The 12,444-nt window shown below is 48.7% G+C and overlaps 1 protein-coding gene across 1 annotated transcript; it reads right to left on the bottom strand.

The window, feature by feature from the left end:
• Positions 1-3,491: 3,491 nt before the first annotated feature.
• Positions 3,492-9,658, bottom strand: LOC120918140 (5,6-dihydroxyindole-2-carboxylic acid oxidase-like). The gene is made up of 7 exons (XM_040329690.1): positions 9,217-9,658; positions 7,848-8,170; positions 6,650-6,854; positions 5,982-6,149; positions 5,273-5,452; positions 4,805-4,951; positions 3,492-3,964 (listed from the first exon to the last, which is right to left on the bottom strand). Exons 1-7 carry the CDS (start codon positions 9,605-9,607, stop codon positions 3,777-3,779), a joined length of 1,602 nt encoding a protein of 533 aa, XP_040185624.1. The 5' UTR covers positions 9,608-9,658; the 3' UTR covers positions 3,492-3,776.
• Between the last annotated feature and the right edge of the window lie 2,786 nt (positions 9,659-12,444).

The following is a 12,444-nucleotide window of genomic DNA, read 5'->3' as shown; positions in this document are numbered from 1 at the left end:
GAACACATGACACCTGTCCCAGATATACTCTCCCCCAGCATGCCTTGCGAGGGAAAACTCCTCTAATTGGCTGCTGGGAAAGCTTACCCCGTCAGAACCCCTCTAGCGCCAACTGCCGGCCAGGGATGGCACTGCATCCCTGGACCACAGACTGACCCAGTGGATAATTCTGGAACGACAGAGGTCCCGGAATTTGAACAAATCATGAATGGGAGCAACGTAACTCTCCCATTCCCCACTAACTTTGGCGTAGTGCCCATGCTGAAAGCAAGAGGGCGCTACATGTAGATCGTGGAGTAACTCCAAGAGACCACCTAGGCCAGGGGTGCCCAACTGCTGGCCCACTTTTCACAGATTTTATTATTGCATACATGTTTTTTGGTCATGCATGCGCCTTCCATTTTGTTTTTGTAGTATCTATCAGATTACCCCATCTGAGGAGGGTGCCTAGTCCAAGAATACTGTTGTCCTTGCTGTTTTTTTTTACCACAGAAGACCTCTTAGCGCTGGAAGTGACTGCTTGCCTTTGTATAGATCCAGGAATGACCCATAGAGACCACCCTGGTCTACGTGTAGATCCAGGAATGACCCACAGAGACCACCCAGGTCTACAGTAGATCTAGGAATGCATACAACACTGCACCCAAACCCAATTTTTATCATTTTGTTCCCACAAATAGAGATTTCTATTGGTGGTATTTGATCACCTCTTCTCCACAATCCCTCCACAGCACAAGGAATGGGTTGCAGCTGTAAGTCTTTCTGGTAGGACAGCATTAACTTATACACATGGGGGGGGGGGTGGAGCCTATTTGAAGGCATCTGGGATGTCTGGTGAGATTCTCCTGGATTGGTCCCATTACAGCTGGTCCAAAATATAATTTTAGGAGGAAGCAATTCTTCTACCTTCTCCAATATGCTAGATAAGACTCACACCATCAAATGATGGACCCCCAGGTCCTATAAATATATGTAGCAAGGTGTTATCACTGAACGTATGCTAACAGACTGCAAATTGTGCATAAATAGGAATGTGGCTCCCTCTGGTGTCCGGTGTGTGCTATATTATTGAAGCTTGTTTGGTTCAGTCATGTCAAGGACAAAGCATTATAGGCATTGTGGTACAAGAGACAGACTCTATGGCCAAGGGTTGGATTGAAACTGCATTACGCAGAAGGCCATAATTCCACCAAAATGCAGTGCATCACCCACAGCCTGCTGGGAGAGTTTAAGACCAGCGAGGCCTCAGCCCGCTCTCTCGGGACGCCATTGTTTCAACAGGCCTGATGTGAGCACCTAAGCCCAAAGTTAGAGATAGCAAATCACCTACCCAAGAGGAGCCGGTCTACACTTCACAGCATCCGGAGTCACCTATTCACCGGTACCCAGTGAGCGGCCGCACAGAGGATCCAGGATCTTGTGTCAGAGACCAAGACCTAAAGGGAAGTTTCGGACTGAAGATACCGGCAAGGCGAGGTCTCATTTGTGAGAAGGCACTTCGCTACCAACATAGTTAACTGGGTCGCAGGAGTGCGGTTTCTATAGTTGCACTTGCTGGTGTCTGCAGCGCCACAAGTAGGGACACATTGCACGCGGGAGGGATACAATGACTTGTGAGAACTAGCGTTCATTTTACCACTACACTGCATGCATTGAGTGATGACTCTTCACCCTGTTATTGGAATACAAATAGATAAGTGCACCAACAGAGCTAGCAGAAGATTAACCGACTCTAAAGAAACAGCCGCCGGTCTTCTCCATTTCCAGGAAGTGTTACGACCGGACACGTGCCAGTTGAACTGTTCACTAGAGGGAGTCAAACGGTTGTGAATTTATGGGTTCGATATAATGGTTTGCATCGCTTTGTTGTTTTGGGCGAGTTGTGTGAGACTTGGTGGAGAGGTGCCCCAGTGCTGATGTTATTGCATTGAGATTCCTCCACCATACACTCATTCAGGTCTGACCCCAGGTCAAAGTTATCCGGGTCTGATGTCCCATTGACTTTTACAGGGAGCGGTGTGTAGTCAATATATTATCTGTGTAACCATGCTTTTTTTCTTATGCCAAGTAGACACTTTGCCACTGGTTAAAGCGGGGGTTCACCCGTACAGAACACTTTTTCCCCTTAGATGGAGGCTCATTTTGTCTAGGGGAATCGGCTAGTTGTTTTAAAATATGATCCGTACTTACCGTTTACGAGATGCATCTTCTCCGCCACTTCCGGGTATGGGCTCGGGTTCCTATTTTGATTGACAGTCTTCCGAGAGGCTTCCGACAGTCGCATCCATCGCGTCACGATTTTCCGAAAGAAGCCGAACGTCGGTGCGCAGGCGCAGTATAGAGCCGCACCGACGTTCGGCTTCTTTCGGCTACTAGAGACGCGATGGATGCGACCGTCGGAAGCCTCTCGGAAGACTGTCAATCAAGAAGGAACGCCCGCTCCCGAAGACCCATACACGGAAGTGACGGAGAGGATGCATCTCGAAAACGGTAAGTACTGCTCATATTTTAAAACTAGCCGATTCCCCTAGACAAAACGAGCATCCATCTAAGGGGAAAATTGTTTTATGGGTGAACTCCCGCTTTAAGCTACATCTTGTGTGGGACTCGGTCACCTGCCACACAACTGCAATAGACAAACACCAAGGTAATAATATTTAACTACATTTGTTATTGTGTGGCATAATTGTGGTCCCCTATTGCCATTTGGGTCCCACAATCATCATCGTCCAGTTGTGCCGGGAGGGCGGGAAGCAAGACAAACTTCAGGGGTTGACAGGCAGAGTGCAGGCCCAAATTCAAACCAGCAGCTCCTACGGGGGTAGTGCTACATATATACTCAGGTAAAAGTGATCTGCAGGGGTTACTTTAGATATCCGATTTCTGTTTGGGTTGTAGATTGCCACCATAAAAATGGATACCTTTCCCTGCATGGCTGTCCTGAAGTCAGAGTCTGCCAATTAATCTTGCAACTACCTAAGGGTGTCCTGGCCCTAACCCTCTCTCCCAAAAGTTCTGTTAAGAGAAATAAAATATTTTGCATTCAAGAAGTGTCTGGCACCCAATGACTCTAATTTGCACCCACCATACACAGGATGTCAGCCATCTCTGGCGCTGGAGGTTCTCATTAGACGGGAGACTTGGGACCTTGCTACACATGAATAAACCCAAAACCACCAAAGGTTCACACTTCAACATCGCCACACCAACCTAAAAACTTCGTCTGAATCAGTCAGGCCCCCCCCCCCAATATCTAATATGCTCGTCTAAAAGGCTTCCTTTTTAGGAGAAAATTCTGAGGACAGGTCAGGAAAAAACCTGTAGAATGAAAAGCAGCCGTGGAAATGTAGACCATTCCTCCCAGTTGGATATGGAAGCTCTCAGATCAACATTAATTATGGACAATCTGATTGCCTAGAGGGCTTGTATGTAATACAAGAGCAGCACCATGACTGTTCCTGTATCCATCTTCATAGAAACTCAGACAATTATTGGTTTTATACTTTTTTTATTAGGTCATGTGTAACATTAACACTTCCATTACTGGAGCCACTCCTAGGAGTACAATAAAGACACAACCCCTAGAGCACTTTTACTGTCCGGGGTGATTAGCAGCACATTGTATTATTGGAGATCCTTGGCTGGAGACGGCAGATCCAGTCCGGGACGCTCTGCTAGGAGAAAGTGATCAGAAACTCCATGACTGGACGACAGGAGAGGAACAAGGGAGACCATCCCCCAGCTGGGAGATCCAGTTTACATCGTTCCCCCGGACATCACACTTTCCCAGCATCCTCCTCTTCAGAATAACGATGGAAGGACTTTGCCAGGAGGGGCTCCAGCATTTCATTCCTCCGGTTCCTTCTCTGGATGGTCCACCAGGTAACGGCACAGATCACAGCCACAAGAACCAAGGCCGCTATGACCGTTATTACCCCAATCTCCTCATGTCTTAATGGACGACCTAAGAAATAAAATAAAAAAATAAGTTTACAAACCACACGACAGGCCACGACACCGAGGTTTGGAGAGAACGCCACGACACCGAGGTTTGGAGAGAACGCCACGACACCGAGGTTTGGAGAGAACGCCACGACACCGAGGTTTGATTGTTCTTTCAGGCGACGGGAGAGGATGTTCCTACCCTCCTGCCGCCATCCAGTGCTTCTATGGGCTCTCCCATGCCATCGGGGACCAAGAAAAACAATTGGCTGCTGCCAGATGACCATAGAGATTTATAGTGACCAGATGGTCCCCAGTCAGACTGTAGGAGGCTGGGGGGGGGGGGGGGGCGACGTTATGACGTCACGTCCAGGCCATGGATCTAAAAGCCATGATCGGTGATTTCCTCCCCGATCTCTCTTCCAAGCTGAAAAGCACAAGATCTTATTGACCCAGCATCTCTTCATAAAGAGGACCTGTCCCCTTTTGGGTGAAGCTCTGATTTTTTCCTTCAAGACTTTGAAACATCAGTTTCAAAAGGAGAAAACACAGGGACAGGCTACAGCGTGGAGGGTCACTGTTGGCCAGTCACAACAATCGGGATCAAGAGCGGTTCTTCCGGTTCCCGATGGATAGGAGGCCCAGAGCCGTCACCAACTGGGAATGTGCTTCCAGCATAGACACCCAACACTTTTTCTGCCCCTCCCCCCCTGGAATAAAGCCACTTCTTGGAGGTCATGATCATAAAGTAGTCACCCGGCACATAATGCAGCACTTGACAGGAGATCATCAAGGACACCTGGGAAAGACTAGACTACTATAAAATAAAAGCCATTATAGAATTCTCAGACACGATACTTACTAGGCCACTGAATGTCGTAGGAATAGCCCAGGTTTTCTGGGGCAGTTGCAAACATCTCACTGTTGGGCACTGGGGGCCAGAAGGGAACCATATTGTGTCGTCTATTATGGCCTATAGGAGCATTTTCCAGGGGATACTGTGTGAAATCTACAACAAAAACAGTCCTTAGTTAAGGAACCATTGACTTTAGGCAAAATAATTCCAATTGTAGTCCATCCATAAAATTAGAAGTGACCCAGCCTGGCCCCAAACCCAAGAATGGACCCCAGGAGCCATCCATGTACAGCTCATGCAACTACTATAAAAAGCCAGCAGGACTACAAGAACCACAATTGCTCGGCTTACAGTTAAAATTCCATAACTTTAGAATTTGGGCAAAGATTTCATAAACGTGTACCGCCACAGCTTGGTTACTACAAGTATGGAAGAGCTCATCAAGACTCCTACCCTCCACCCTACAGATCGTACCGGCACTGTGTCTCCTCAGCCATTCGTCAAACACGGCATCTGTGAACGTATGCAGCAGCACAAAGATCGGGTCATTGGGAGAGATGTGGGTCTGTCCTCCTGTACCATTGAGGAACAGGTGAGCGAGGTTATGGAGGCTTCGGACTGTTGGGTTGTACTGACCAGACGGCTCGCTGTACCCTGTGGAATGAGAAGTTCACCATTAATACATGAAGACAAAAACCCTTCCTCAGTGACCTCATGGTAAAGGCCTACAGGACTATCGTTTGATGCTCCCGCCCCATAACATCCAGGTGGACCCGTCCTTTCAGTTACACAAATCAATGGACAATACAGAGCCTTCAATGGCAGCAACAGCCTCATATTAGATCAGGGCTGTCCTAATGTCAAACAGAGGCCAAGGAGATCTATAGAATCTCCATCAGTAGGAGGAATTGTTCCATCATTGGGGCCAGTGGAAGGAATAGGGTCCACCATTGTCAATGAGAATTATGCTCCTCTGTTGGTGTAGGTGGACAGAATGGAGCCTCACCATTCATATTCAGAGGAAAGGTCTTGAAGCAATGAGACTAGTGCCCCAAGTGTTACATAAAGACATACAGATGACCACATCTGGCCCACTGGCCACACTTGGAGACCCCTGTATTATAGAGACCACCAGCTCAGCCTCCAATTAGAAAGTCATCCCAGAGTTGTGGGTGTTCTGTACCTTCAATCGTGTTCCGGAAGCTTTCAGAAGAGTTGGAAAAGAATGGTGCCGTGTCAAACAAATTTACTTCCAGACAAAGCAAAACCTCTTCCATCTCGGGAAGTCTTTGCACCATGGGCCGCGCCACATTTCCTGCAGGATTCCTCTGGATTGGTCCTCCAGCTGTACCTGAAGATTGGGAAAGGAAGGATTTAATCTCACCATACACACTAGACATGTGCAATTCATTCTGAATTAAAATTTGTAAGAAAAATTGTAATCGAGAAGGATCCGAATCAAAATAGTAACAAATTTCAAACAGGAAACATTGCAATAAATACAGTAAGGTATAAAAGTGAAAGACGGCAGAGGAGTCCTTCAGCTGCTGGATAGAATATAAGTCTTCCAAAATTCAATATATTTGAAATTGGCATATAGCAAATAGATTTGAATAGCATAAAATAGAGCCATCTTCTGAAATTCAAATATGGATTTAAAAATTGGATTTACATATGCGACATCCCATTAAAAAATTTTTTTTATTAAATCCAGTTGAACACCAAACTAAAAGTGCCTAACAAAATTCTACCAACATATGACCAGATTAATGCGGAATAATTTCAGGTCATGCCACATGAGCATGCCCGGTTGCATGTGTGACAGTAATCCCCTCCCCCACATGTACTCACTGTTGCAGATTGTTCCGAGGCTCTCGTAGTCTTCTACATCTTCACAAACAACTCTCCATTGAGAGAAGACAGAATTTGGGCTCAGCAGATTTCCTCCAAAATTGCTCCTCGCACCCATCAGGTCATCAGTGCAGATATCACATCGGTTTCCACCAATGGCAAAATTCCAGTAAGGCAAGGAAAACGAGGGATCTTCCAGAAGGTTCTTCAGACACAAGAAGATGGGGAAAGAGCGAGAATTAGAGCCACCGATTCATCATCTAGTTCTACATGACATCAGCAAAAAAAAAAAAAAAAAGGGACAATTTTGCTAATTTAAGTAAGAAATTGCCACCTAATACAAGTTAATCTAATGCGGTATATTACACACCATGACTAGGATTTTGCACCAACTATCCAAAATGTAACATTTTAGGTTTGAATAGGGAAAGAGTCCAACCCAGACTCTCAAAAAAGGTTCCATGGAGCCCAATGGTTCAAGCAATGAGCAGCTTCTGCCTCCCATAATCAATGGGGGGGGGGATTATTCCCAATGACCATGAATACAAGGAGCATTATGACCAGTGACCGTAGGGAGTGAGCTATAGATAATTGGCATTCCCTAAGCCCATAAAGATGAAGGGTTCCACTATGAAAAGTTGAGGAAGGCCGGTCCAAACTACGTTTGCTCTCCCTGTCATGGACTGACCGACATTTTCTCTTGGTAAGGAAATAGGCAAAGTCTTCCCAGTAGGGACAAACAGTTAAAGATGTACAGAGCCTTATCTAGCCACATCCATAGACCATAACCATTGGTGTCACTTGTTGTGTATTCTGGTCATGTGATCCCAGCAGATATCTTGCAATGCATTTCAATACCCCCCCACTTTTATCAGATATCGGTGAGGACACCATCCCCCGTAGCAGAGAGCAATGGGAATGAACTCATCTCATGACCAACCAATCCATGGAGGAACATTGCAAAGCAATCCCATCTTTCACCCTCTGAGGACCACCAATGATGAGCTTTTGACCCAAGTAACTGGTGACCCCCCCCCCAGGACTCCTACACTTCATATAAATAGCTTTATGTGCCGGTCCCATATCACACCAAAGGGTACAAGATATCAGATGAGGGGGGCCCCCTTCCTCGAATACAGGAACAGATTCGACAAGTGTGTAACATTTCCCGGCCCCTCCAGAAAGGGTTAAAGTTTACCTGAAGGTCTCTTTCCAGCTGCAGCAAATGGAACCTGTGCCATGTGAGGAAGGCCGGACCTTCATGAGAGAAGTCAATCCCTCCAGCACTGCCCTGATCCCGGCCCAGGAAGGTTTTGCTGACACTGTAGTAGTGAGTCCAGACGAAGAAGTCATAAATGGAGATGTTCTGGAAATGAGTGGCGTTCCTCTCGGGATCGATCAGCTGATCGTAGTGTCTGGTGGCGATGACGTAATCCGGGTGGACGGTGTTCTTCGCAAGGTGGAGGGCATCAATGAAATTCTGGCGCTCCGTATCATTCAAGGCCAGAATATTTCTTCTTTCTAGACAAGAATTGAAAGCGGAATTGTCACAGGAGATGATTGGAAGCCACAAATATCTTCCCCAGAAGTCTCAGATTTGTGGGTGTGGCATTTATGGCTTCATGATAAACCTACTATGACATCACATAGGTCATGTTCTATGTACACCTGTGCAGTTCATAATGGGGGGGGGGGGGTCTATCCTTCACTTTATCCAGCTACTAGTGGACTGTCAGAACTGGGAATCCATACTAGACCCTTAATCTCTGCATGGCCTGGGGGATGGGCAACAAGCTTCCACCACTCAACACTAGGGCAGTGATGGCGAACCTTGGCACCCCAGATGTTTTGGAACTATATTTCCCATGATGCTCAACTACACAGTGCATGAGCATCATGGGAAATGTAGTTCCAAAACATCTGGGGGGGGGGGGGTCACCAACCATGGTGGGTCCTGCCTTCACAGGCCTTTGGGGGTCTACAGGTTACAAGGATTCCTAGGGGGTGGAAGGAAGCAGATCTCCCCTCCTTAGGAGGCATTTCTGAAGATTTAGGCCAAGAGGGAACCAGCTGCGTCTCCCCCATATGGGAGGTGTTGTGTGACTGGATTCTGAGATCCTCCATGTCTGGAGAAGTTCTGAGATCCTCCATGTCTGGAGAAGTTCTGAGATCCTCCATGTCTGGAGAAGTTCTGAGATCCTCCATGTCTGGAGAAGTTCTGAGATCCTCCATGTCTGGAGAAGTTCTGAGATCCTCCATGTCTGGAGAAGTTCTGAGATCCTCCATGTCTGGAGAAGTTCTGAGATCCTCCATGTCTGGAGAAGTTCTGAGACCCTCCATGTCTGGAGAAGTTCTGAGACCCTCCATGTCTGGAGAAGCTCTGATCTCCATCCAAGTGACTGGTGTCCATTGTTCTGCCATCCGGGACAAACAGCCACACCGGAGATGGAGTGTCTGGGATCTTGTAGCCACGCACATGACATCTGAGGTCTCCATTGATCAGATGAAGAAGCAGAATGATTGGATATCAGTGAAATAGACACAACTCTAGTCTTCCTTCTACTCACCCACAACAACGGGCCGATCGCAGTCATCTCCGCTCCATCCAGGTTTGCAGCCACCACAGTCGTGTCCATAGAACCGCTCATTGCACAGACAAGCCCTTTTGAAGAAGCGAATCGGCCAAAATTCCCGGTCGTCCAGTCCCTCCATTTTATACTGGGGTCCATGAGGCCTGGCGTCCACTGTGATCGGCATGCAGCGCCCGCGGCCCACGGTAAAGCCGCAGAGGTCGCTGGGATTTGGAGACCGTAGAGGGTAGAGGCCGGGACAACACTCTCCGGTAGCCAAGGCCTCTGGGGTGGCACACTGGCGGGGAAACTGGGCAGAAGCCAAGTCCCAAAGAAGGGTGACCACCAACACTACAGCATGGGGACCCCGAGATTTACAGAGCGACATGGTTCCGGGACAGTCGTGGTTCTAGAAGAGATACAAGAATAGGAGGTCACCTTCATTATAACCTTGGGGGCAAAACCCTACAATACATCCAAATAAATGCCCCCCCAGAACCCCACCAATCCCTACAGTCCCAATCTACTACCTCATAATTCCCTCCCCCCCCCCCGATCACCATCTACAGTGTTTGCGCATGTTACCATTCCACTACCCAAATCTTCACCACCCTACAATCCAAATAAACGCCGACTTTCTGTTCAGAACGAGGAAAAAACTCAACCCGAGGAAACAGGAAATGGGAATATTCCCAACAACCGCCCCCCCCCCAGATTCCCACCACCCTACAATCCCAACCCCCACCAGTCTACCCAGATCCCCACCTCTGTACTAGCTCATCGGCCCCCCAGATCTCCCACCATCTCTAACTGCAGTGTTTGCGCATGTTACCATTCCACTACCCAAATCCTCACCACCCAACAATCCCAATCCCCCCACCACCAACCTACAATGCCCCCACCACCCAGCTACAATCCCAACCTCCCAATCCCCCCACCACCAACATACAATCCCAACCTACAATCCCAATCCCCCCCCCCACCACCAACCTACAATCACAACCTCCCAATCCCCCCCCGCCCCACCAACCTACAATCCCAACCCCCCCACCACCAACCTACAATCACAACCTCCCAACCTACAATCCCAATCCCCCCCCGCCCCACCAACCTACAATCCCAACCCCCCCCACCACCAACCTACAATCACAACCTCCCAACCTACAATCCCAATCCACCACCAACCTACAATCACAACCTCCCAATCCCCCCCACCACCAACCTACAATCCCAACCTCCCAACCTACAATCCCAATCCCCCCCCCCCACCAACCTACAATCCCAACCTCCCAATCCCCCCCCCCCCCAACCTACAATCCCAATCCCCCCACCACCAACATACAATCCCAACCTCCCAATCCCCCCCCCCCACCACCAACCTACAATCCCAACCTCCCAACCTACAATCCCCCCCACCACCAACCTACAATCCCAATCCCCCCACCACCAACATACAATCCCAATCCCCCCCACAATCCCAACCTCCTAATCTACCCACCACCATACGATCTCTAACTGCAGTGTTTACACATGTTACCATTCCACTACCCAAATCCTCACCACCCAACAATCCCAACCTCCCAATCCCACCACCAACCTACAATCCCAACCTCCCAATCCCCACCAACCTACAATCCCCCCCACCACCAACCTACAATCCCCCAACCTACAACCCCATCCCCCCCACCTACTATCCCCCCACCACCAACATACAATCCCAACCTCCCAATCCCCCCCACCACCCTACAATCCTAACCTCCCATACCCCCCACCACCAACATACAATCCCAACCCCAAACCACCACCCTAAAATCCCAACCTACCCACCACCATACGATCTCTAACTGCAGTGTTTACACATGTTAGCATTCCACTACCCAAATCCTCACCACCCTACAATCCCAACCTCCCAAACCACCCCCCACCCTACAATCCCAACCTCCCAATCCCCCCAACCTACAATCCCAATCCCCCCCACCACCAACCTACAATCCCATCCCCCCCCACCACCAACCTACAATCCCATCCCCCCCACCACCAACCTACAATCCCATCCCCCCCACCAACATACAACTCCAATCCCCCACCACCAACCTACAATCCCAACCTACAATCCCATCCTCAAATTTCTAACCCGATCCTCATATCTCAGCTCTTCCATTCAATCTACTCACCTCCCCCAGCAGGACACACATAGTACAATCCCCCCTCACCCTCCTATTTATCACACCCGCCAACCAATCAGATCAATCAGACCATTAACCCTTCCTGGGCAGGGCTTCTATATCTCTCTCTAATTTCTCAACTCCAATCCTCAAGGCGCCCCAACAGGTCATGTTTTCAGGATTTCCCTCAGATAAAACAGCTGTGGTAATTACTAAGACAGTGAAACTGATCAAATCTCCCTAGCGCAAAATAATGGAAATCCTGAAAACATGATCTGTTGGGGCGGCTTGAGGACTGGAGTTGGGAAACACTTCTCTAATGATGGATAAGGGATCAGAGATAGAAGTCTCTCCCCACATTCCCCATATTCCACAATCATCAAAGTAAGACACAGACTCATGTAGATAGGACTGACTTCACTGGCTGCATGCTTGTTTCTGGCCTCTGACCCACACCTACTGAACCCAGATGCAGCCAGGAAGCCGGCATTTTCAGGATGACAACCTTTATCCGACATCTGACTTCATTAGAAGATTATTATTTGCTGGAGTTACAGATCTGTTAGTCTTAGCAGAGTATTCATGGCCGACTTTCATATGCTACATGCTTGTTTATTGTAGGGAAACATGTGACCCGACTTCTAATACATCTCCACCCCAGAATTCTCACCTTTACCCCATCCGACTCAGCACAGGGATGGTGGGAACCCCTCATAATGGGCACAGCGGGTGTACAGACCCGGGAACTCAGCACAGGGATGGTGGGAACCCCTCATAATGGGCACAGCGGGTGTACAGACCCAGGAACTCAGCACAGGGATGGTGGGAACCCCTCATAATGGGGCACAGCGGGGGGTACAGACCCGGGAACTCAGCACAGGGATGGTGGGAACCCCTCATAATGGGCACAGCGGGGGGTACAGACCCGGGAACTCAGCACAGGGATGGTGGGAACCCCTCATAATGGGCACAGCGGGGGGTACAGACCCGGGAACTCAGCACAGGGATGGTGGGAACCCCTCATAATGGGCACAGGGATGGTGGGAACCCCTCATAATGG

This window comes from Rana temporaria, chromosome 1 (assembly GCF_905171775.1).
Source record: "Rana temporaria chromosome 1, aRanTem1.1, whole genome shotgun sequence".
Classification (NCBI taxonomy): domain Eukaryota; kingdom Metazoa; phylum Chordata; class Amphibia; order Anura; family Ranidae; genus Rana; species Rana temporaria.
This window is presented reverse-complemented; position numbering and strand designations above follow the sequence as displayed.

Excerpts from the sequence above, each read along its gene's own strand:
- LOC120918140 (XM_040329690.1), bottom strand. The coding sequence starts at position 9,607 with ATGTCGCTCTGTAAATCTCGGGGTCCCCATGCTGTAGTGTTGGTGGTC. Across the intron at positions 5,453-5,981 it reads CTTCCGGAACACGATTGAAG|GGTACAGCGAGCCGTCTGGT; the intron begins GTACAGAACACC and ends CTCATTCCACAG. Across the intron at positions 3,965-4,804 it reads CTACGACATTCAGTGGCCTA|GTCGTCCATTAAGACATGAG; the intron begins GTAAGTATCGTG and ends TTTATTTCTTAG.